This window comes from Sceloporus undulatus, chromosome 2 (genome assembly GCF_019175285.1).
Source record: "Sceloporus undulatus isolate JIND9_A2432 ecotype Alabama chromosome 2, SceUnd_v1.1, whole genome shotgun sequence".
Classification (NCBI taxonomy): Eukaryota; Metazoa; Chordata; class Lepidosauria; order Squamata; family Phrynosomatidae; genus Sceloporus; species Sceloporus undulatus.
Genome location: NC_056523.1, coordinates 185,848,418 through 185,874,114, shown reverse-complemented (window position 1 = coordinate 185,874,114; position 25,697 = coordinate 185,848,418). Strand labels below are relative to the sequence as shown.

Sequence of the window (25,697 nt, the reverse complement as noted above, 5' to 3'; positions counted from 1 at the left end):
AGGGGGACCAGAGAAGCATCTGTGCATGCCCCATAGCCAAACAGAGACTGATGACATCTTCAGCCAAGATAGGCTGTGTTTCAGTGGAAGCTGTCATAGGTCTGCTTATCTTTCTCCAATCCTTCATGGTGTTCCTCAACCCAGAATGGCTTTTCAGGAGGAGTTATTGCAGCAAAACTGGGCTCTTGGGGCATTGTGGAGGCTGGAAGAGAATACCTACCTCTATAACAGTAGTCCCCAAACCAGGGCTGAGGAGTAGTGGTGATTTTGGGGTTATTCCATGTCCTACTCCAGAGTAAGATATTTTTTCTTAATGTTACTCCTACTCCCTAGCCCTGGGGAAAAGCCCCGGTTGTTTTGCAAGGCTGGTGTGTATGTGTAAGTGTCTCTCTTTGCCTCCCAGTCCCTTCCCCAGTGCAATATAATAAAATTATTTTTTGGTGTTTGCATGTACAATATTATAACAGGAATAAGGAGTAACAAATACATTTTGTTACTCTTTATTCCTACTGTAAAAAAAAAAGCTTACCCTTTACTCCTTATTCCTACTCCTACTCCCCCACCCTGCCCCAAACTGTGTCCTTTAGGGGATTTTGGACTTCAGTTCCCAGAAGCTTCAGCCATGTTGGCCAATGTCTGGTATTCTGGGAGCTGGGAGTCCAAAATCCCTTAATAAGCACAGTTTAGAGGCCACTGCTCTACAACAACCAAAAGATAAAGTAGAGTTATGCTTGTGTCACTAAAAGGATGCTGTCCAATGTGCATCTTAACAACTACTACTACTACTTCCTCCTCCTCCTCCTCCTATTCATTTATACTCCTCCCAAGATGGATTCAGAGCAGATTCAACATTAAAAATTACATTAAACAGTACAATTAAAACTATATAAAATAGTACATTAAAACAGAATTAAATTACTACAATAATTAAAATAAATTACATGTTAAAATATCAAATAGTTTTAAAAGATAAAAATGTTTAAGACACATTAAAACAACACAGCTTCACTTCTCAAAATAATTCTAATCCTTTCCTTAGCATTGAGAATGTATCTACTTCTGTCCTGAGATGTTTCTTTTTTCCTATGAAATCATGTAGAAGACTCTTTAGTCAGGTGTTGTGTGTACAGAAATTGTGGGCTAGAGCTTTTTTCTTTTCTTTTCTTCATTCCTATGATCCTACTTGCTGTAAACAACCCAGTGATGAAGCTGTGTGGGTGGATGGATGGTTTTAATGGATGATCCTTTTGAAAGGTTGCTAATGTACCTTGAAGTATATGATAGTATCCTTACTAAGATTAGGGTGTATTTGGCATCTCAGGTAAGTATACGATGCCCATTTTACTTGCTGCTCTGTCCCTCTATGTTAAACCTTAGGGGGCTTGGTTGACCTCAGATTTTATAGTGAAAGTAAGTGACATGGAAATAAGAGCAAGCATGTCCATTATTTTTAGTATTGGTTTAATAAATGTCAAGACAGATACCATCTTAGTAATCCTTTTTGTAAGGCATGTATGGTAGACTGGATATATAATCGTGAAGATGCTTCAGCTGATATCTGAGTCCACATATGACCATAGTGAATTTATCGGTAGGGCTAGATTGGAGCTGGGAACATTGCTGGCATTCATCTGTACCATCTGAAGTTAGTTCGAGTCCTAGTAGGAAGCAATTGTACTTTAGCAGAATCCTTTGTGCTTTAGCAGAATCTTTCTTTAAAGGTTCTAGCTGTATCCAAAACATTGAGGTATGAGGGATCAGCCTCAGTGACATGCATGTCCTCAGCCCGGATGCCCTACTCTTCTTCTCTCCTACCCTTTAGCTAGGAAGTGCTTCTTTTTCCTGCTCAAGTCCCTCAGTGCAAGACTGTTTTCAGGCTGCTTTGCTGCTAGAAGGCAGCATCATACTTCAACTTGGCATCTTGCTGACGTGTCTTTCAGATTCTGGTTTCCTCCTGGCTGAGGAAATGCAGTCACTTGTCATCAACTTGCTGTGTCACTGTTGGCTGGCTCCACAAGGCAAAGGGATGCTAGTTAATTTTAAGCCCAGCATATGGCAAAGCAGCCGGGCGCTGTCAAAACGGATGCGCATTCCTTGAGCTTGTGAGGCAAAGGGGGCTGTATTAGCTCTGCAGGAATGCAAGCAGTTGTTTGTGCTGTGGGAGGGTAAGAGCAGGGCTGACATTGGAGGTTTGGGAACCCAGTCTGTTCTCCCATCTGTCTTTGTCTCAGGCCCCAAGAATAAATGTAGCACTTGCGGATGGATTTAAACAGACTATGTATGAATCATCTAACTGGCTTTAATAAATGATAGTGCACCTGTTTTATGGGGCAGAAGTAAGGATGTACATTTCTTCCCTCAGCACTGATTTTGTGGTGCTACATAGCAGGGATTTTTCTTCACATGTCATGCTTCTGCCTGTTTGAAATATTACCAGTCACTGAATTAAACTGTTAACCACATTAAAAACATACATTCTAAAAAGTTTTTAAAAGTTAAACAGTCCGATAGCAAACAATACAGCACTAACAACCCTTTGTTAAAAACCTTATATTCTAAAATGTTGTCTGGATAAAAAAAATCTTCAGCTACTAATGAAAGGACAGCAAGGAGAGGCCATTCTAGCCTTCCTAGGGAGGGAGTTTCAAAGTATAGGGGCAGCCACTGAAAAGGCCCTTTCTTGGGTTTTCACCAACCATACCAGTAAAGGCAGTGGGGCTGAGAGCGAGCCACTCCTGTGGATTTCAGGGTGTGAACAGGCTCACTTTGGAAGAGACAGTCTGTCAGTAGCCTGGAACTAAGCCACATTGAGCTTTATAGGTCATAATCAGTCATTTGAATAGTGCCAGGAAACAGATTAGCCAGTGGAGGTGAGGGAACCAGCCCCAATTAACACTCTAGCCACAGTTCTTTGTACCAACTAAACTTTGTGAACATTCTTCAAAGGCAGCCCCATGGAAAGCATGCTACAGTGAACCAAGCAGGATGTCACCAGAGCATGTGTAACCATGGCCAGATCAGGCATCTCCAGGAACAGCACGTTTCACACACAAATGTTAACTGCAAAAGCATTCTTGGCCATCACAGAAACCTCTAGGTTCAAAGCTGAGCTTAGGCATATATCAAAACTGTGAACCTACATCCTTAAGGGAAGTGTAATTCCATCCAGCATAAGCTAAATCCTTGTTCCCTGATCTGCCTTTTGACTGATCAGGAGTACCTCTGTCTTGTCTAGGCGGAGCATCCATTAGTTTGCTCTCATCCAGTCCATTACTGATGACAGACACTAGTTTATTGTAATGAGTGTTGACTGGTTGTGCCCTGTTTTGAAGCAAGGATATTCATTCAGTGTCACTGGGAAAGGTTGTTAGCTGATCCTGAATTGGTACTCTCACTTTGTAAAGTTTAACATGCATAGAAATAGATACTGAAAACAAAAGAGAAGATATCCCACACAAAACATAAAAGTTGACATATTCCTAGGCTGTATGATACTGTGTGAATTTATCCATTCAGATACAGTTAATGTAGGGTGTGGAAAGCCTTTAGTCTCCCCCAAATGTTTTGGCTTTCAGCTCACATCAGCCTCTACCAACATGGCCAGTAGTAAGAAACTGGAAGCTGAAGGCCAAAACATCTGAAGGGCCATCTGAACATCCTTAGTGTTCATGTTACAGAGATCTTTGAATTCTATTTAGGTGGTATTAGAGAAAGGCAACTTGCAAACTCCTTCTGACCAAATCTTGCTAGTAAAACCCCGTGATAGCTTCCCCTTAGGGCTGCCATAAGTCAGAAATGACTTTAAGGCACACAACAATAACAGCAGCATAGGACTCAAAGAGGTTTTAAGGCTTTGGACTGCAATCCTAAACATACCTCTTAAAACAGGGGTGAACAGAATGTGGCAATGAGGCTACACATGTCCCTCTAAAGCTGTTCCTGACCCTGGCAGATTCTCTAGGCCATCTCTTTTCTGAGAAAAAAAAAGGCAGCGCGGGGGTAACAAGCTACCTTGCCTGGAAACCCTTTAAATAGGTTGCAAGTCCCGTCCTAGGGACAGGATCAATTGGAGAGTGTCCTGAGTAGGTATATACGGTGGTACCCCGGGATACGAAAGCGCCGCCTTACGAAATTTCCGGGTTACGAAAAAAATCCATTTAAAAAAACTGTTCCGGGTTACGAAGGTTATTTCGGGTTACGAAAATTTTTTTGGTGCTTTTCGGCGCTATTTCACACGAAATCGCGGCTTTTCCCCATTAGCGCCTATGGGTTTTTCGGCTTGCGAAGTATTTCGGGTTACGAAAGCGGCGGCGGAACGAATTAATTTCGTAACCCGGGGTACCACTGTATTAAGATCAAGCTAACACATATCTGATGGCACAGAAGAGGTGAATGTTGCCTCTATAACAAACATAGTGTGACCAAATCCTAATTTTCCTCTTGCAGTTCATTTTTCGCACTCTCTATGTGGTTCTACCAAATTTCCACATTAAGGATGAATAACTGACAAAGGCCAGTTCTCATCCTGTGCTGATCTGCCCAGTCTCATTTTTGGCTGTAAAATAGAACAGCCACTCACTTCTGGTGCCACCTTCTGAATTTGTAGATCTTTTGCAGAGTTGGAGATGGGAATCTTATTGACAACTCTGCTGGTCCTATAAGATGAAATATGGAGAATGAGAAGGGTGTCACCCAGGGGAAAAAAAGCTAAATTAGGGAGTGAAGGATCTTTGTAGGACAGGTCACAGAAAGGAAACTGGAGATATACTGTCCTCTCCCCAATTTACAGAAATCCCCTTTGGGAGCTATGCTATAGTTCATTAGATTCATAAATAGATTGAATGGCATCACAGTCTACTGTTTCTGGAATGGTAGAGCTCATTGCTTGGAAGTTCCCAATGACTGAACCCCTGCTAGCTGAGACTGACTGTTTCCTGCCTGATTCATGCCCAGCCCCTCCTTACTTGACTTTCGATTCTTTTTGTAGCAAACTGCCACTCCTCTTGGGAGGGAATTGTGGTATGAGTTCACCTGGTTCAGTGAAGTTCATTGCCAGCTCCTTCAGAGTTACATTCTGTTACCACAGATTTACACCACAGGTTTCACTTTTTAAAAAGCATAGGATTCCCTTCTAAGAAATAGTAGGCAGCACTGCTATTTATTTAGAGCATTTATATCCCACCCTTCAGCCAAAAAGACTTTGAGAGCATCTTGAAGATCGTTAATTTAACAATTCCTTGCCTTCAGCTTTATAGTCTAAGGGGATTAAAGGTAAAGGTGAAGGTATTCCCCTTTGACAAGGTTGTCAAGTTGTGTCTGACTGTACGGAAGAGTATTTATCTCAGTTGCTAAGCTGAAGAGCCAACGTTGTCAAAAACAACTCTATGATCATGTGGCCAGCATAACTGTACAGAACGCTGTTACTTTCCCATCGAAGTAGTACCTATTCATCTACTTGCACTTTTACATGCTGTCGAACTGCTAGGTTGGCAGAAGCTGGGACTAGTGATGAGAGCTCACTCTGTCACATGCCACTTGGACCTCGAACTGCAGACCCGCCAATCTTACAGTTGTCAGAGTCAGCGTCTCAACCGCTAAGCCACTGCTTTCCTAAAGGGAGTACTTCCAGTTTATATGGGCTACTCTTCTTTCTTTCCATGGCCATAGTAGTGGCAGTAGGGAGAGAGGGTGGGCTTTGCACCAGCTGCTGGAACCTAGGCATGAGGAAGCAGTAGCATGTCTGCACTTCCTGAGCTGCTTTGACCAAACTGGCCATAAAAGAATGAGCATTTCTTTCCTGGACAGATATAAATCACATATGTTAGCATGCACAGTCTTCTAATTATTGGTAATGTTTCACCAGGTACTGTATAGTTTTTGGGGAGTATATTATCTTACCTTCTCCCAAGGTTTTTTTTTAACAATTATTGACAAATACGTCCAGATTTTTATTCATAATTGTTATACCCATGTTAAGATTTCTTGGGAATCCATGTTTGTTTGTTTTTGTTTGAACTGTTTCATGTTTGTTTATTTTTATTCCTGATATGTTTTGAAAATTTCCTAATTCTATCATCAAATTTATTACAGTCTGCCCTCCCTATCGGAGGACTTGCCATCTTCAGATTTGACCATCTCTGGACAGTAAGCCCCCATTTTGTTTAATGGCAGCACATGCCATTGGTTTTAAGAGGAAGAGGAGGCAGCTGCCTGCCGTTGGTGAGAGCAGTAAGGCAGGCTTCCGGTGGCTGGGGTGGCACTGGCTCAGCCAGTCAGGCCAGAGGGAGGGAGGTGGAGAGAATGGGGGCTGTAGAAGTTCCCTTGTCCCCAGTGGTGCCGCATCCATTGGGGACAATGGAACATCCATAAATTTTGGTATCCGTTGGGGCGGTGTCCAGAATGGACCCCCCATGGATACCAAGGGCCAACTGTATATCATTTTGGGGGTCACAAGGATATGGCCAGGTCATCGGCAGAGGCCCATGTTTTAAATTCTACTCTTTAATTTTTACCCCTTTTATTTTTTTGGTTGTTTCATATGTTTGTTAGCAATATTTCTAGGGGCATTAAAAATAACAAAGGCAATAACAGTCAACCTCGACACATTCCTTTTTGAATTTGTATCAGTTTAGTTCTTTACTCATTTATTATGATACAAGTTTTTTTATTTGAATATATTGCCTCAATCCATTCTATTAGTCTGTTACCTACTTCTGTTCTACGTAACACCTCCCACATCATTTCCCAATACATATTGTCAAATGCTTTAGCACAGTCTTCCAAATTTATTATGAGAGACTCTGTGCTTCCAAAAAGAGGGTTATTCTCTTTTTTAGTGTTTCTTGCTATTGCATCAAGTCAGCTGTTATGACTCAGTCTATTCACACAACAGTGAGTAATCCATGTGTTCCTAAGAAACCATCGTCATCAATATTGCTTTTAAATGAAGAGGCACTGCAACCCATTTGGCAGCAAAGACAAATATGGGTGGAGGGAGGATCAGTTACTATGGCTCATTCATAGGAATAGTCTGTGGTTTTTATAATCCCCCCATGCCTCCTCTCCCCCCCTCCCCCAGTATTCTTCACATAAAATCACAGGTTTATATATTTGACCAGTGCCAGAATTCTGCAGCACCATGAGTAAATTGTAGATTTGTATAATCAGTGTTTGTAGTCTTGCAGGCTGTAGCTAAAGTTCTATATTCTTACAGTTGCGTTTTGCCATTTTTGCAATTAGATGTCCAGCTCGCCGTTGTCCAAGAAGCGTCGCTTGTCTGAATCGGAGACCAAGACGGGTTCAAACTGCTCCTCTGGAAAATCCGTACAGACTGATCTGCGTGAAGCGCCTGCCAACGTAAGACCTTGGATTAACTGGTGTCTGTTGAACCCTGATCTTGTTTTCAATCCATGGAAAACAAATGGATTCCAAAGAGAAGCAAATCTGGTTCCAGCAACCTTGAATTTATTATCTGCAAAGTTCCATTCATTAAAGTGATTTGTGTTAAAAGTGCTCTTTGTTTTGTTGTGAGACAAAAAGGGCTTATATATTGCAAAGAAGCCCTGCAGTGTGGTTTCTGGCTCTTTTTTAAAAATGACATCCCGTGTGTAGGGAGGGGACTGACCATTGTCTTGTTGCCCCGTGCAATACTCCTCAAAGGGGAAAGTAGCAGCCATTTGCAGAAAATAAAAAAATGCGCAAGGACATCTGTGAACAGACAAGTTCTGTCCTTAGGTCAGAGGTAGGGGACATGATGATTCTTTAGGTGTTATTGGGCTTCACTTCCCATTATTCCTCACTATTGACTGGTGGGACGGGCTCATTCCCCTCACTCTTCCTAGTCCCTGGTTTTTGCTCTCAACTCCTAACAGTCTTCGACAGTTGCTGCCTGTCATTTTCCTCCCCTGTAGAATGTGATGAGTTTCTGAGAGTCAGCTGAAAACAAGCATTTAAGATAGCTGTCATAAAATCTATACATGAATTTGCACTTATAGAAGTATGCACCAGCTCCTAGGGAACTAGCAGTCTCTGAATATACAGGACATTAGTATTAATCAACCCAGCTTCTTGCTTTTATATTACTATAGCTGTTTGGGGCCTTCAAATATGCTTTTAAAAAACAAACAAGGTAATGTAGCCCAGTAGTCCTGCTTCTTACCCTAGGCATTTTGTGAAATTTTATATGAGACGATTTCCCATTATTCCATAATATGTACTAGCTAGTACAAGGGAACATACAGGAGAGTCCTGTCCTTTAGTTGGTCAAAAAATGAAGGCACTAGCGGTATGGCTTTTATCTGCTTTTGTTCCTAGGTCTGGCTCAGGTCTCAATTTGAGCTGGAAAGACTGCAAATTAAATTGCTGGAGAGCCAAATTTTCATACTTGGGATAAGTTATTCAAATTGATCAGTTCAATCCCCTTTGTTGAATAAGAAGTACATTTGGGGGTTTAAGCACAGTTCAGTAGTGAAAGGTCCATAAATAGGGTCAACATAATACTCTTCCCTGACCATGGGCAGCCTTAGATCCCTGCTTAAAATGTTGTTTTTAGTTAGCAGCAGGGAAACATAGTAATATGTCTTCATATACTTTTTAAAATTAATGTTCAGACTTGAGATAAGCCACAGTAGCCCTTGTAGTTTGTACTTGTCAGAGTTTCCTCATTCTTTGCAGTATAATCAGAGACCCTTAGGGTGATGCTCCCTTTTTTACTTTTATCGATTTCCATTCCTGTTTCTTTTTATCAGGGTATGGCCAAGAATGGAAGTGAAGCAGACATTGATGAGGGTCTGTACTCAAGGCAGCTGTAAGTACCAGAGGAAGGGGAGATTGGTCATGGGGGTGTGTGGGTGCTGGAAGATATTACCATCTTGAAAGATAATCAGCCAGTATGAGCATGATGTGGTGGGCCTGGGTGAGTAGTAGTGCTCTTTTTCTGTGGCTTTTGGGAATACAGCAGTCTCTGAGATGCTAAGTGGCAGCTTCCGTGGGGACAGGGTGACCAGTTTTCTTAGCAAACAGTAATATGAAATTAACTCTGGTGGTGGATTTCCCAGTAGATAAGGGAGGGGGGGAATACTGTAGTTTAGATTATGCTTCTTCCACTTGCTCCAGATAGGCAGTAAAAAGAAAGACATTCCAGTGTCCCCACATATGGGAGCTAACCTAAAAAGCCACCACTCAGATAGGATGTGTTTTCATTTACTCTTGATTGTTGTTGCTGCAGCCACTCCAGCCTTTGCCTTACTATTTTCCTCAGGTTGTTCTAATCCTTTTCCACAAAAGGGAAGGAAAAAAAACCACTCCTTTCTTGAAAACTCTCAAAACCTCTCTGCCTTATCCCTCCCTCTTCCTGGGATTGTGAAAGCCAATGACCATTTCTCCACTAGGAGGGTTTGTGCCATGGAAAACCTGCTAAGAACGAGAGAGAATCTCCAGCCTAACTGGTGTCTTTTCCTCCCCTCTGAACCTGCTCCCCTCACTTGCAGCAGGAGTGCACAAAGCACGTTCATAGGCCTCAGTGACAGCAGGGGAACTGTGGGAGCAGACTATCAAGGGGAAACCTCTCCCAGGAGCTGTGTGTTTGTGCTGCCTCTGCCCAGCTCTAATTGGGCTAGTGGTTGGGGAGGCAAATTGCTGTGGTATCATAGGGGAGGGGGTAGGTACTGGGGCCCTCCTTTTGAATGGTGGGGATGGAACCTCCCACCTGAAATGTAGTAGCTTGGCTCCAAGCAATAATCGTTCATGAACCTGCCGCCATTCATATTGTGGGAGCGTCATGAACCTAGCAGGAGGGTGCATGGTCCTCCTTTCCTTCCCTCTCCCTGGCTGTGCAAGGCACTCTGGTGAATGAAGGGAACCCTGTGGTTAGTTCCCCCACGTGGGGTCACCGGAAGCCCTCTTTTTCTTGCCTATCTGGAGTAAGTGGGAGGAACATAACCCAAGTTACAGGATGCTTGTCCCTTATCTATTGGAAATGGATGTATCACAGGTACAGTAAGAACTAATGTTCCTTTCTCCTGCTTGTCCCAATTAGATATGTGTTGGGTCATGAGGCCATGAAACGAATGCAAAATGCCAACATTCTGGTATCCGGCTTGCGAGGACTGGGTGTGGAGATTGCCAAGAACATCATCTTGGGTGGAGTCAAGTCTGTCACAATCCATGATCAAGGTGTGGCTGAGTGGTCTGACCTCTCTTCCCAGGTAGGGTGCTCTTCCACTCCTTCAGCTGTCCCTAGATGTAAGTCCTTTGATAGTCATGTTGCCCAGCAAGCTCTCTATTCTGACTCCATCTTGTTCTTCAGTTTTACCTACGTGAGGAAGACCTGGGAAAGAATCGTGCTGAAGTATCCCAGCCACGACTGGCAGAGCTCAACTCCTATGTGCCTGTTACTGCCTACACAGGGCCTCTCAGTGAAGACTTCTTGAACAGCTTTCAGGTGCTTTAAAGCAGGAGGGCAGACTATTGATAGAGGACTTATTTATTCAGGTGGGATCAGGGTGGAATTGGTTTAATTCTCAGAAAAGAAGAGGATTGGGCTGGGCTTATAAATTATCTTGGAACTATTCCAGGATCCATGCTCTAAGAGAGGTTGAGGCCCAAAGCTTGGAAGAATTACTTTCTTGGAGTACTGTACAACTTTACACTAGCTACCATGCCAAGTAGTTTTGCTGTCTAGAAAGTCCAGGAGTTGTAGTTCAAAAACATATCTCTCTGTGATAGAGAGACTTAATTGAATTTGCTGCTTCTACTATTTCTGCATACAGAGTTGATACTTTCAAACATTTTCTTTCTGACTATTAGTTTTTATGTTGCTATTTTAGTCCCCTTCAACATATATGGTTTGTTTCTTTTAAAATCACATCTATTTTTATAATGAAGCTTGGTTTTTTCCCTTTCTCTCCGCATTTCATCTTTGGAGAGATCCCTTTTCGGGGAGGGGCGTTAATCTGGACTGACAAACATTTACTCAGTGCTTGCATCCAGAGTGCTTGGTGTCTTTGTATCATGTATGAATAAAGTTTAAATAAAATCATTTCTACTTTAGATGCTTATGGGAAGATAGGGTTTTCATTGCCTGCTTTACCTTCAGGGCATAAGCTTTTATTTCTGGATTTGTTGGATACCCTTTTGAGCTTAGTGCTGAAGTAGGTGTAATCCTGCAGCGGGTTTATAGTTCAAGTTCCATGTAGCTGTTGAAATAAAGAGGTGAGAGGTTGAAGGAAATCTCATTTGCTCAAAAGCAGAAAATAAAAGCAAAACACCGCCTGATGAAGGGGAATATAAAATCTGTGATGGTTAGGGAAGCCCTATGTGAAGCTCACATTTTCTGCACTGTAGCAATTTTCAGCAGTGAACCAGGACAGGAATGGTTGAGCTTTCCAGTGTGGTTTGCTACAAGGAAGATTTCATTTGCTTATTTCAGAATTTCTATTTCCCCTCTGCAGGTGGTTGTGCTCACAAATTGTTCTTTGGAGGAACAACTGCGTATTGGCGACTTCTGCCACAGTCAGGCCATCAAGCTGGTAGTAGCCGATACCAAGGGACTCTTTGGGTAAGAGAAAATTCCATCTCTATTCCCTTATCTATGCTGTGGCAACTGTTGGTCCTTATGTGCAGCTGGTTTCTCCATCCTTCCTAATACGAAGTGCTTTAAGAGGTCAGCCTCTATGTCTGATAAAGTTATCCTGCCTCCTGTACACATGTTCTACACAGTGCTGTTTCTTTGTAGTGAAGGTAATGAGGACAGCATCTCTTCATAAGCATTAGAGGAGACTACATTATGGGACCCACACTTTATCTTTTTTCCCCTTACAGCCAGTTGTTCTGTGACTTTGGTGATGACATGGTGGTGACAGACATTAATGGGGAACAGCCACTCAGTGCGATGGTTTCCATGATTACCAAGGTAATTTTTCTTCCCAGGGCTGGAAGCCAGGACTGCCCCCTTACAGGCAGATTAGCTGCTTTCCTTAATGAAAGATAAGTTAGCTCCTACAGTGTCTCTTAACTGATCCTCCTTTTTCTGTACAGGGTTGCCCTGGGGAAGTAACCTGTCTAGATGAGGCTCGGCATGGCTTTGAGAGTGGGGATTTTGTTTCCTTCACTGAAGTTGAGGGCATGACTGAGCTCAACAGCTGTGAAGCCATGGAAATCAAAGTGCTTGGTGAGAACCCCCATGGTGCCTTAAATGAGTAGAGCTAAGCTTTGGAGGCTAATGGAATAGGGTATTTATCAGGGTTATGGCCTCTTACAAAATGTCTATCAAGACTGTCTGGATTAATAGGGATGCCTTTATATGATGATGCTGGGATCCTTGAGACTGTCTAATATTTAGAATATTTTCATTTTGAATTGTAACTTGAATTGTCCCAGAAATGCTGAGTGGGTTACAGTAGCATCAAACATGGTAGAAAAACTAACTTTTCAAAAATTAGACAACGCTGTTTACCACCCCCTCTTTTGTGTTGGCTTTCATACTTCAGCTTGAGAGCCCCTTCCTAACCTGCAGTACAAGCCTGGTGTCTTCCCCAAATATTTTAGCAATTTAAATTCATCCTGCCATTTTGGCTTATATCTGAAAATGTTTCATTCTCCACTCTGAAATTAATTATAATTCCTTTCCTCACTGGTACAAAATAAAAGTCCTCATGTCATCTGTTGGCTACTCTTGTCTCCAGTTCCCCCCCCCCCCATGTTTTCTCTATTATGGAGACATAGCATTCCTTCCTTCTGTATCTGTCTTTGTGCCTATCAAGAGAGTGCAAACATACCAGGATTGTGAGATATTGACATGATTGCTAGGATGGCATTATCCAAACTAACATTCTCGTTCTGCATACCATTTCCTTTTCTGTATTGTTTCTTGCTTGTGGCTGCAGGTCTGACAAGTGTATGTGTGAAATCTTTTTCTTTTCCAGGTCCCTACACGTTCAGCATTGGTGATACCTCCAACTTTTCAGACTATGTACGTGGCGGTATTGTCACCCAGGTCAAGATGCCAAAGAAGATTAGCTTTGTAAGTTTCTTTCTAGATAAGGTTTGTCTTTCGTTGGCTAGACAACTTGTCATGGATTAGCAGTGGTTTTATGTTGGAACTGGTCCTCTTTGAAACCAAGGTCCCATTTTACTGAAAACTTCTAAGTTCCAAGTTAGTAAACTGGGAGCTATCCATTCTTACTCAAAGAAAATGGAAGCTCTGCAGATGGCCCACACTGCAACTCATTGGATCAGTTTGTTGAGCTAGTTGGAGCATAATATTGCCTAATCTAGAAAGTGACAACTGATCATACTGAATGGGGCAATTTTGAACTCCATAGCCTACACAAACTAAAGCAAGTGCTTCCATGTTTAGAGTAAATATACACCTGCTTTTAAAGGGATATCAAGAATGGTATTTGATCTTGCTTCCCTTCTGCAGAAATCTCTGCGCTCATCCCTGCCTGAGCCAGAATTCATTATAACTGACTTTGGCAAATTTGACCGACCAGCCCAGGTGCACTTAGGATTCCAGGGTTTACACGAATTCCACAAGAAGCATGGACGTTTTCCCAAGCCCCGCAATCAGGCAAGTTTTTCATAATTAGTTTATATTCTGAGGGTTGTTTTGTTATGTTTTGCTGTCTTTGCATGTTTGGAAGTCACTGCTGCCTAGGCAAGCTATGCCTTTGGGGAAGTTTATATGCCTCTTTCCTCAATGCCGCATCCCTCTTATGATGCTCTTTCCTATCCTTTGTCTTACCTTTTCTTCCTTCCTCCTCAGGCAGATGCTAGCGAGGTGATAGCTTTGGTCAAGGATTTGAATGAGCAAGCGGCGCCCCCACTCAAACAAGAACAGCTGAATGAGGACATAATCAAAGAACTGGCCTTTCAAGCTACTGGTGACCTGGCACCTGTTAATGCCTTCATTGGAGGATTGGCTGCCCAAGAAGTCATGAAGGTGATGCCAGATTCCCAAAGTTCACCTCAGAATATTTGAAATACTGGTTGGGTAGTGGGAGCTAGATGTGGTGACTGTAACTCCCATCTTCCACTCTCAACCCCCATTGTATTGGATACAGGTAGTCATTTCTGTATCAGTTTCCCCCCGCAACCAGAAGTTTGGGATTTGACCATTCAGATAGCAGATTCTTGTCGCTATAGCCAAGACATGTTAATGGGCTTAGCTTGCAGTGTCAACCTTTTCCATATTCTTAAACAAAAGGAACAGTTGAACAGTGGGATAAAACATGCAAGGTATAACTTTCTCCTTCCTCGCTTCTCTCCTTCAGGCCTGTTCCGGTAAATTCATGCCCATCACTCAGTGGCTCTATTTCGATGCACTGGAATGTCTGCCTGAGGAAAACAAGGATGCTCTGACTGAAGAGAACTGCAGCCCTGTGAGTAGCTGGTGTATGAGATGCATGCAAGAAAAAGAGGTATACTACCCAGAAATATTGGGAGAAGAGTTTATAGTGCAGGAGGCCTGTGACTGAAGTGCAGAGCTAAGGCAACAGGTGTGTTTTAGAGCTAGAAAAGCTGGAGAGAGTTGGGGAAGTTGGAGGAGCCATGAGTTGTGTCATTTATATAACAGCTCCCTAATGGTGTAGAGTATTTTACATTTTGTTGTGTCCAGTGAGATGTTTTTTACTGCTATTTAAGCATCAGGGGAAAGACACTTAGTGCTAGGCTATCTAACTTGATAAAGGGATTGAAGTAGGATTTAGGATCAGATGTAGTGTTTAAGCCACTGACTTCACTTTTGGGATTGTGAGAGCTGAGAGCTTTTGGAACAGCAGGATGTTGTGGCTGTTATTTCTTACATGTAAGTCAAATTTATTGCTTTGAAAGCCAAATAATTTCATAGTCCCAAAGTAAATAAAATACAGCATCCAGCAGATACAGAAATAAAGTACATAAATAAACAGTCACATCAGAAATTGTTTTGGGAACTGCAACCAGGCTGGGGAGAATGGAGATGCTTTTGACAGGAAGCTGTGCTTAAAGCTTTTGGTCTTTGTTGCTTCTCTCATGATAGAAACATTGTCGCTATGATGGACAAATTGCTGTCTTTGGCAGTGACCTACAGGCCAAGTTGGGACAGCAGAAGTACTTCCTGGTGAGTCATAGTATAGGTCATCAATTTCCTTTTGTTTCCACTCCAGCATCCTGCTAACATTCCTATTCTCTCCTGCTCTTAGGTTGGTGCTGGTGCCATTGGCTGTGAGCTGCTGAAGAACTTTGCAATGATTGGTCTAGGGTGTGGGCAGGGTGGAGAGGTGGTTGTGACTGACATGGACACAATTGAGAAATCGAACTTGAACCGGCAGTTCCTCTTTCGACCTTGGGACGTTACGGTCAGTTCCATTAACTATTCTTGCTTTTTATAGGAGTGGCTGTGTGGTGGCATGGAGATATGCACCTTTGCATGGTAGCCTGTTTCTTAGTTCCAAGTTAACCAGCTGCTGGAAGTGCTGCGGAAAATAATTTTGGTTTGGCTTGACTCTTAAGCAGTTGTAAACTCAGTCATTACGACTGAATATTAATAGAGAGCAAAACAGTAATGAGACTGAGACTGGTAGCTGAAGTGTTGTGGTTCATTATCCCCAGTGAGAGTGATGCCTCTCTTCTGTCTATCCAGAAAATGAAATCGGACACAGCAGCAGCAGCTGTGAAAGACATGAACCCGAACATCCACATTACAAGTCACCAAGACCGTGTTGGCCCGGATACTGAGCGTGTTTATGATGATGACTTCTTTGAAAGCCTTGACGGAGTGGCAAACGCACTGGACAATGTGGATGCTAGTGAGTATCTGCCAGTAGTATTCTTGCTTGTTAGACACACTGATGTGTTTTAGGCAGGTGCAAGCCAGAGCTGACTTCCATGTCATTGTGCATATACCTCGATAGTTAAGGCAGGGGATTAAAAATAGGGTCAAAATACTGGTGATATGAGTGTGGCATTGCTTCACAAACATGGATTTGTTCCAACTAATGGTGGCAGAAAATATTCAGTTTCTTGTCTGATTGATGTCAGTTTCCAATCCTCTCTTACTTGACAGCCTTTTCTAGTTCTTTCGCGTAATTCCTATTTTGTTTTCCCATGTATTAGGGATGTACATGGACCGCCGCTGTGTGTATTACCGTAAGCCCCTGCTGGAATCAGGGACATTGGGGACCAAAGGGAACATCCAGGTGGTGATCCCCTTCCTTACAGAGTCCTACAGCTCCAGCCAAGACCCACCAGAAAAATCCATCCCAATCTGCACTCTCAAGAACTTTCCCAATGCCATTGAGCACACTCTGCAGGTCAGTTTGATATTGGATTGCACTTCCAGTTTGAGAGGAATAGCTGGAGTGTGGTAACACCTAGAAATCTGGGCTCTTTGTGCGTTCTTGCCTGAGCAGCCTTGCTGTTGACATGAGCAAGTTTTATTTTCCACCCATCCCTGCTTCCTCTCAGCCTAAGGAGCAAATTGGATCCCTTTTTCATCTTTCCAGACTATACCTTTTTATCAGTTCTGGTTTTGTCTACTTGTGATCCAATTTGGTACCACCTGATTCATAGCTGTAGCTGTTTACTGCAAAACTTCCAATCAGCTATTCTGCCTCATGACAGAAACAATCTATCCTCTTCTTCCTTGTTTTGTCAGTGGGCCCGTGATGAATTTGAAGGCCTTTTCAAACAACCTGCAGAGAATGTCAACCAGTACATCACGTGAGTAAATTGCTGTATTGAGAATCTACAAGAGCTTAGCTTTGTCCATCAGTAAAAAATGTGGTGTAATTGGCACTAGCTAGCAATGTCTAATGCTAGTCAGATGTCGTTAATAACATACATGCAGGTCCAAAAAGTTAAACAGATAGCTTGAAGCATGGCTTTGTAATTTGTGCTGATTCTAGAACCATTCAGAAAGTTAGAGACAAAGTGAAGTTACAGAATCAGTTCTCATTTTCCTCCAGAGACTCCAAGTTCATGGAACGGACCCAAAAGCTGCCAGGCACTCAGCCTTTGGAAGTGTTGGAAGCTGTCTACAAGAGTTTGGTGACTGATAGACCTAAGTCGTGGGCTGACTGTGTGGCCTGGGCCTGCAATCACTGGCACACCCAATACAGTAACAATATTCGTCAGCTGCTGCACAACTTTCCCCCAAACCAGGTGATCCAGTGAAGATCAATATATCATGGTTACAATCTTTTATGATAGTAGTAGAGTGGTATAGTTGTTACTAATCTTGTTGTAATCTCCCTCTGTTTTCTTTTAGAAAACTAATTCAGGGACCCTCTTCTGGTCAGGTCCGAAGCGATGCCCTCACCCACTCACCTTTGATATCAACAATGTAAGCACTGGGATGGTGTTGAACAGTGAGAGGTTGGAGAGCTGGCACTGCTAATTGGATGTTAGGTAGTAGTGAGAAGAACTGGTTCCTACCCCTGTCTTGTTGTTGAAAAGGTGTTGGCTGCATCCAGTTCTAATATCTGGGAGTTCTGAAGGAAAAGAAACATGGCTTACAGTTAGTTTCCAGGAGCTTGGGATGTTCCATTTTGGCTGCAGCATACACTTGGGGAAATGGGAAGTTAGAAGGTGAATCCATTAGCTGGGCAAACTTCCATGAGAAACAAAGCTTTTAAAACGGTTAGTGGATTAATTATGTATCTTGAGTATCTGCTTACAAATTGTGATTGTCATGGCTGAAGTGAGTGTGTGAAAGAAGACTGTGGAAGAAGATTTGTGAATGGCTTCTACTTTGTGCTCAAAGTCTGATATTCATGGGTCAGAGAGGAACATTCCTCCAGTAAGATTGGCTAGAGATATTGATGGGGAAAGACCCGCTAATATTTACCTTCGGTCTCTTGCTTCAGCTTACTCTAGTTTGTTGCAGTAAACTGTTGATGTAGGTTTCTCTGGCATATAAAGCACTTATTTAGGTAACAGGTATAAAAGTGTGGATAGTGTGATCATTCTGCAGTCAGTGGTCCTTCAGGTCCCTGCTTTGTTTTTAATGTAAGATAGTTTTACCAGGAAAAAAAACCTCCTCTCTTAATTCCTTCTGTTTACCTGCACAGCCCTTGCACATGGATTATGTAGTGGCAGCTGCAAACTTGTTTGCACAAACATATGGCATCACAGGTACTAGAGACAGAGCAGCTATAGGAGAGCTCCTTCGACAAGTACAGGTTCCAGAATTCACTCCCAAGTCTGGTGTTCGTATCCATATCTCTGACCAGGAGCTGCAAAATGCCAACGCCTCAGTCGGTAAGTCCTGCTGGAATTGGGAGAAGCGTGGGGTTGGAGAAGGAAGCTCTCTGTAATTATTTAGGGCTGCCCAAAAGGGTGGTGATGGGCAAGTCACATGCTCTCAGCCTCAGGGGAAGGTAATGGCAAACCTCTTCTGAACAAATCTTGCCAAGAAAAGTCCATGATAAGGTTCATCTTAGTGCCACTATAGGTCAGAAATGACTTAAAAGCACACAACATCCACACAAGGTAGGGTGGTAAGCAAGGAACCTTTGCCTCCATTCTGTTGCTTACTATGTATAGGCAACAGAACTGCATACCCTGGCACTGACCCTTTCTCATTTGAACATCAGTACCTGCACAGGTAGATCCTGGGACTGGCAAAGCCCCCAATGTTACATCTATCCCGGCCCATGTAAACATACTGTAGGGAGAAAGGGAATAAGAGGCATCTGATGACAAGACCTTACTTTTTTCTAAGCAATATCCCATCTGTAAAGTCATTCCCAATCTGTACAGCAGAAGTCTTGCTTTTCTTCTAGGAATTCCTTTCTCTATCCAGCCTAATTTTGAGTTGGATTTTTGCCTCGTATTGACCTACCCATCTTGGTGGATTATTACAGTTGACTTGGGTTTGAAGTTTCTTCCTGAGCTTCCTAAATATTGATGGTGAAATATAGTTCCTAAAACTGTTTAGGGCCTCAAACCAATCCAGTGGATGTCAAGTGAGGTGGGTACCACAGGCTGCTGAGAGGAGAGTGGCTTGAGGTTGTAGTTATTATTTCAAAAGCCATACCCTTCTTTTCCTCAGATGACAGCCGACTGGAGGAGTTGAAATCCTCACTTCCAAGTCCCCAGCAACTGCAAGACTTCAGGATGTTTCCTGTTGATTTTGAAAAGGTAAAGACACATTTAAAAAAACCAACAAAAATAGATAAGTTTTTTCTTCTTTCTTGGTTGTTGGACAGAGTGAGAGAGAGTCAAATAGGCATTCCTGAGTTAATAAAGCCTCTGATAAAGAAGCTCCTTATTACAAAGTCTTTTTTATGTATGCCCTCCCTTTTCTTCCTTGTCCTTTGTCCAGCTGGAGGGTTTTCGACAACATGGACATTGGGAAAATAGTGAAGGAGAGATGAGAAACACACAGTTGTCAGTTTCAAGTTGCAGCACCCTGTCAATGCAATAAAATTTGAACTGGAAAAGAATGGGATTCTATTTTAGTCAATCCTATTCTACCAGTTTGTGTTTTCCTGTAACAGGCAAGATGAACAGAAAGTCAACCCTGGATGCATTTTGGAAGAAGCTTTAAGGAGATAGCGAGAAGATTCAAAATGTTTTCCTTTACTTATGCAAGGCTTCCCTGCCCTGTTTGTTTTATTTCACCTGTGCAGATTGTTAGTTTTGGGGTGGGGGGAGTATGCTGAATCATACTGAACTGCTTTTCTTTTCTGTGAGGTGGGAACCTTATACCTATTCAAATGCACCCACATGCAAAGTTCCTGGAAGGAATCTGATACTGTTGTGAATATTGTAGGAAGTAATTATCATTTTACTTGTATTAAATTTCAGGACGATGACACAAATTTCCACATGGATTTCATTGTGGCTGCATCCAACTTGCGGGCAGAGAACTATGATATTCCTCCTGCTGACCGGCATAAGGTAGGATTATACTGTTATCTGTGGAGGATGGACTTTGATTGGTGGGAGAGAAGTGTTTGTGGAAATGTTTCATGTCAGCAGGCTTACATGCACCTTTTCTGTTTAGAGCAAGCTGATTGCCGGGAAAATCATACCTGCTATTGCCACAACGACAGCAGCTGTAGTAGGTTTGGTGTGTCTGGAGTTATACAAAGTTATACAGGGTCACAAACAACTGGAGTCGTACAAGAATGGTTTCCTCAACCTGGCGTTGCCTTTCTTTGGTTTCTCTGAGCCTATTTCTTGTCCCAAAAACAAGGTGAGTGTGATAAATTCCCCTCACAATATAAGGATCCTCTTTTGTTCATATCTGCCTTCAAGCAAGGAATGGACTTATGAGGCCTGTACCTTGTAAATGCTTCCAGCTTACATTTCCTTTTTGGATTACTGTAGACACCACTTCTTTAGAGTTGTAACAACAGTGCTAATGCTGCTGAAGTCTGGTAATATATTTTCCTTTTCTCCCATGGTTTATACTTTCTGAGCACAGAGACATCTTTCTCTGTGAATCTGGAAAAGGTGAAAGGTTAAAAAGATAAATGGCAATTAGTGTCCTAAAGTCTTTTTGGTGTGGGGAGATTTCTAGGAGCCCATGTCTGGTGGTGAATTCAGCACAGGAACACTTTTTACACATCAATCTTTTAGGTTCTTTACTATTCATACTTTCCCTTCGTTTCTGCCAGTCCTATTCATTTGAGGAAGGCATTCTTCTTCCATGCTAATTTGGGGTGGGGTTGTAGTGGTGGAGCCTAGGAGAATGTGAGACCAAGAAAGCCCCCCAATCTCTACTTTCAGAGCAGCCACCGCTGCAATCCATGGAGGTCTGTTCCAACTGTGAGAAGTAGCAGACTGACGTTCCCATCCATACCCTGTGTGAGCCAGAATGCAACAGGGACCCTGCTTCTGCTTGTTGCAACAGAGATTGCTCATGGAAATGAGCAGGACCATCAGTCAGCTGCCTTCTGGTTGACAAGGAATAGAGCCCCACTGATCACAGCAACTGCTGCCCAGGAAATGAGGATTGGTGATGGTGGGGAGGTCAATCACTGCACAGTTACATAACTTGTGGTTATGCACTTGTAACTGACCAATAGTATTCCAGCCAATATATTGAAGCACTTTCTGTTATGGGTTAAGGAGACGGCACATGAAAATGATCTTCCATCCTGTGTTAGCTTAGGTGCTGTGTCTTCAGATTCAGGCTCTAGGTGCAAGATCTCAGGGCTTGATAAATACCTCGGTTATTGATGTATTCCTAATTTCTTCTTTCTCCTCAGTATTACAGCACTGAGTGGACTCTGTGGGACCGTTTTGAGGTGCAGGGTATCCAACCTGATGGGCAGGAGATGACACTACGCGAGTTCTTAGCTTACTTCAAGGTAAAGCTTACTTCAGCTGGCCAAGAGCTGTCGCTTGTTGGAAGTTTTACGACTATTAAAACAGGGTTGTTTTTTAATGAATGCAGAACTCTTGCTAATCATTTCTTTTCTCTTTCATAGAAGGAGCACAAGCTGGAGATAACAATGCTGTCCCAGGGTGTCTCCATGCTTTATTCATTCTTTATGCAGCCAGCCAAGCTGAAGGAGCGTCATGACCAGGCGTACGGTTTTTGTTGTTGTTGTGGTGGTGGTGGTGGTTGTTTTGGCTCTCAAGGGTGGGAAACCTTCAACAGATCCCACCATTCTCTGACCACTGCTTTTCCTCCCCTTTCTCCACAGGATGACTGAGATAGTCACCAGAGTTTCAAAGAAGAAGATTGGTCGCCATGTGAAAGCCTTGGTCTTTGAGTTGTGCTGCAATGATGACAGTGGGGATGACACAGAGGTGCCCTATGTGCGCTACACCATCCGCTAGCCGTCTCCTTGCTAGCACCACCCACCTGCCTGCCACGGACTGTTAGTGTGGGGGGAGGGTCCGCCTCCCTGCCCCACCCATCACCGTTAAAGTGACTCAAGACATGAATAACTTTTTGTACCCTTTTAGGACACCCTCCCCCCCGCTCCCTGGTTTTTGTGTTGATCAGAGTGTGGGAAACCCTCTGCTGCTGTGACCCCTCCCTCTCTCCCTTTAGACCTTGCAGTTATGTCATGTTATTGAGGCGCCTTAACCCCCCACCTCCCACCCTGCCCTTTTCAAGTTAATGTTAGTCGTGTTGTGTTTTGGCTCCTGCACCACCACCTCCCTCTTCCTCCGTCATTCACTGGTGCTGGGAGGAGGCTCTACCCTTTCTTGTCCTGTCCTGAGGAGGGGGATAGTAGCAGGGAATACTCCTTTATCATCTTCTGAGTACCTGGAGGCCTTGCCCTGGTTGGCTTGTGGGGAGGGGGATGTGAGTGGGTGGAGAGCGTAGGTCAGAACTGGTAAGAGAAGTAATTGAGTCAATAAACATTTGCAAAAGGCCGTGGTCCTTTATTGTTTAACCGAGGAACAAGGGAAGGGTGGAGTGCTGTGTCCACGATCTGAAACCTGGACAAATGTAGAAAGGCCTGGAGGCCTTTGGCTGCTGCTAAGGAGAAAGAACTGAGTACTCTCCAGACTTCTTTACTCAACTCTCTGTTTGTCTTTAAACCAACACAAAACAGCCCTTGTTAAAGTCTCCCTCTAAGACATAGGGGGAGACTGAAACAAGTGCTTTTCTGTGTTGGTGCATGCATGTAGTCCAGATAACTGCTTGCCTCCTTTATGTCCATGCACTGTCCTAGACAGGACATTTGGCCAATCGTTATTCATTATTGCTCGTTCTTTGACTTCACAACTGTCCAGTAACATTAAAAAAGAACTTTTCACTATACGTTTTCTTGGCTCCACTTTAGACTGCCATCTAAGATAAGATTGCAGAAGTATGAATGGTGATGAAAAGGTTTGATTATTCCAAGTTCTGACAAGGCTTAGAACAGGAGCTGTTTTTAAGAATACTGTTTTGCTTTAGGAAATAATCTGTTGGGTCTCTTCAAGAAAAAATGGTCTGCAAGCTTTTGTGGGATTTCCAGCATCTTTTTGCAGAATTCTGTAGAATTCTGAAGCCATGCATTCATGGTAAGGATTACACTAAAAAGAGGTGTCAGCATTTTCTGAAGCCAGGCAAGGTTTTCATTTCACCCAGACTCTTTAATAACTAGAGAAAAAGACAGTCGTGTAAAAATAATATATAGCTTGATTTCCTGTTATGGTGCGTCTCTCAAAATTATTTGTTTTCTTGAAGCATGCCTTGTAGCCACATTTTAAGCGTAACATTAAGTATTTAGTATATTGTTTTCTTATTCTCCCAACTGTGGGCCTCAAAGTAGCTAACAATAATAACAAATGCAACATGCTAATTAAGTCACAAGATATTAAAATTCAAGATATCAATAAAGGAAACAGCACATCCCAGCTTAGGTGCAAAAGGCCTGGTTGAATTTTAAAAATATTTTTGTCTGCCCCAAAAGGGAAAAGGACAAGGAGGGGGCCAGATTAGCTTCTCTCAAGAGAAAGGTCTACATCTTGAGAATAGACAGTAAAATACTCTTCTCACATCACACAGCTGACAGGAATAAGGAAGGTGGGCCTTTCTTGACATCTCAAAGTACAGAGAGGCTTTTATGAGACAATATAGTCCCTTAGGTAGCTTGGCCCAAAGTACTATAGGGCTTTATAGGGCTTCACCAATACTTTGGAAACAGACTTGACTAGAAAAGCTACAGGTTGAATATCCATTATCTGGAATTCCAAAAACCAAAATTTCTTTCATGGGTGGCTTACATCTTTCCTTTCTTATGTTTCAGTGTGTGTAGGCTTTGTTTCATGCACAATTATTTTTAAAAAATACCTTCAGGGTATGTACATAAGGTGTGTATGCATTTTGTGTTTAGACCTGGGTCCCATCTCCAAGATAGCTCATAGATGTATATGTAAATATAGGCATTCCAAAATAATCCAGAATCCCAAAAAACACTTCTGGTCCCAAACATTTCAGATAAGGGAGATTCAATCTGTATTTAGACAGCATTGGGTGAAATTTGTTACTGTTATTGGCCTGGGCCTAAATGTAGTAGATTTACTTCATACTACACGATGTCACATAATGTAATGAAATGAAAGGTTGTGCTGCTGCTTAAGTAGCAGATATCCTGACTACCCAGTCAGTCAATGCCATAGTTAGTGCAAGAGAGACTGAAAATGTGTGAAAAGGACAGTGCAGGAAGAGGGTATGAGAAAAGGGTACAGAAGACACTGAATAATACCATTGGAGAAATACAGACCGCCAGCATACACTGATTCCAGCAAAAGCAACTGAGCGGACAGCCCAATGTACATTTCTACCCTGGAATATTATCAAGTGGAATAAATTGGACAATACTATAATGACCCAAACTGGATGACAACACATATCAAAAATGAGTATGGTACTATAGTGCTGCATAAATACTCTCATGTTACTTTAAAAACAGGGTTTCAGATATTGCCTAGGTAGAAAACAGGTAAATATGTGAGAAAACAATTGTGACTTTCTAAAAGCTATCCAAGCCTTACGCATTCTTGGTTTCTCCATAATGATGTAGAAATTAAGGTTCCTAGTATTTAAAGGCATTCAAATGTATCTAATTCTGTGGAAAACAGCATGCAAAGTGTAGTTTAAAACTGAACTAAGTCTGGGGACCATGTGGCCCCAATAGTGCCACAATCTCTAGAGTCTAGTGCAAAGTATAGTTGGCCCTCTGTATCCATGGATTCTTTATGCACAGGTTCAGGCATCCACAGCTTGAAAATATTTGAGTATGTATATATAAATTCCAAAGAGCAAACCTTGATTTTGCTGTTTTATGTAAGGGACATTATTTTACTGTGCCATTGTATTTAACATGACTTGAGTATCCACTGATTTTGTTATCTATGGGGGATCCTGGAACCAAACCCCAGTGGATACCAAGGGCCCACTGTATTCAGGGCTAAAAGGCTAACGTTGCTATCAAAGGGTAGACTTACAGCGTGGAACATAGTAAGTTCTAGTCTTTCTGGTGAACACCTACAAAACTGGCTCATAGCACAGGGATTGAGTGTGTGTGTGGCATCTAAAAGCTTTGCCTCAGTTTCAAGGATCTTTACAGTTCCAGGTTGGATTGGAAAAGAGCTGCCGCCAGGTTGTTGAACTCGGTTCCCATTAACGCTAGCCAACATGACCATGCTGGGTGGGATAATAGAAGGTGAATTCAGAAACAATGCCATTCCCTATCTGTACTAAAGACCATCAGAAGCAAAACAAGACACTACACTCAGCCTTACTGGATTATTAAACCTGGCAGGCAAACGAAAAGATGGTGTGTGGGGTTTTCTCCCCTCTGCATGACTCTTCAGGTTGTGAAAGTGTGGGGAGAGTATTTTTGCCAAATGTATTATTCCAGCTGGGCAAATGGGACACTTTTATGACTCCCAGAGTTTTACAAGAGAACAAATGAAAATAAAAATGCACAGATATAGGTTGGAAGACACCTGGCTGAATGAGACTACATGTGAAAGGGATGTAGGAGTCCAAGTAGATCACAAATTGAACATGAGTCTACAGTGCGATGCGGCAGCTAACAAGGCCAATGCGATTTTAGGCTGCATCAATAGAAGTATAGTGTCTAGATTAAGGGAAGTAATAGTGCCACTCTGTTCTGCTCTGGCCAGGCCCCACCTGGAATATTGTCCAGTTCTGGGCACCACAATTTAAAAAGGATGTCCAGTCCATCTGCCTTGGTCCAGGCCTTGGCGGTAGAGAGGAACTGCTGGACCTCTTACCCTTTCCCTCCACC

At 42.7% G+C, this 25,697-nt stretch overlaps 1 protein-coding gene across 2 annotated transcripts in view; it reads left to right on the top strand.

The window, feature by feature from the left end:
- Positions 1–22,714, top strand: part of UBA1 (ubiquitin like modifier activating enzyme 1) — a 50,856-nt gene extending 28,142 nt beyond the window's left edge. For both annotated transcript variants that reach the window (XM_042450071.1, XM_042450069.1), the window contains exons 2-26: positions 7,240–7,356; positions 8,748–8,806; positions 10,037–10,205; positions 10,307–10,441; positions 11,451–11,557; positions 11,821–11,911; positions 12,037–12,169; positions 12,924–13,021; positions 13,424–13,570; positions 13,766–13,942; positions 14,274–14,381; positions 15,020–15,100; positions 15,183–15,338; positions 15,623–15,788; positions 16,096–16,292; positions 16,637–16,701; positions 16,947–17,142; positions 17,249–17,323; positions 18,051–18,240; positions 19,034–19,122; positions 19,792–19,884; positions 19,991–20,182; positions 21,201–21,302; positions 21,423–21,523; positions 21,642–22,714. In XM_042450071.1, the coding sequence (XP_042306005.1) occupies positions 7,240–7,356; positions 8,748–8,806; positions 10,037–10,205; positions 10,307–10,441; positions 11,451–11,557; positions 11,821–11,911; positions 12,037–12,169; positions 12,924–13,021; positions 13,424–13,570; positions 13,766–13,942; positions 14,274–14,381; positions 15,020–15,100; positions 15,183–15,338; positions 15,623–15,788; positions 16,096–16,292; positions 16,637–16,701; positions 16,947–17,142; positions 17,249–17,323; positions 18,051–18,240; positions 19,034–19,122; positions 19,792–19,884; positions 19,991–20,182; positions 21,201–21,302; positions 21,423–21,523; positions 21,642–21,777 (3,180 nt within the window). In that variant the 3' untranslated portion in view covers positions 21,778–22,714. The remainder of the gene's footprint in view (positions 1–7,239; positions 7,357–8,747; positions 8,807–10,036; positions 10,206–10,306; positions 10,442–11,450; positions 11,558–11,820; positions 11,912–12,036; positions 12,170–12,923; positions 13,022–13,423; positions 13,571–13,765; positions 13,943–14,273; positions 14,382–15,019; positions 15,101–15,182; positions 15,339–15,622; positions 15,789–16,095; positions 16,293–16,636; positions 16,702–16,946; positions 17,143–17,248; positions 17,324–18,050; positions 18,241–19,033; positions 19,123–19,791; positions 19,885–19,990; positions 20,183–21,200; positions 21,303–21,422; positions 21,524–21,641) is intronic.
- The last annotated feature ends 2,983 nt before the right edge of the window (positions 22,715–25,697 follow it).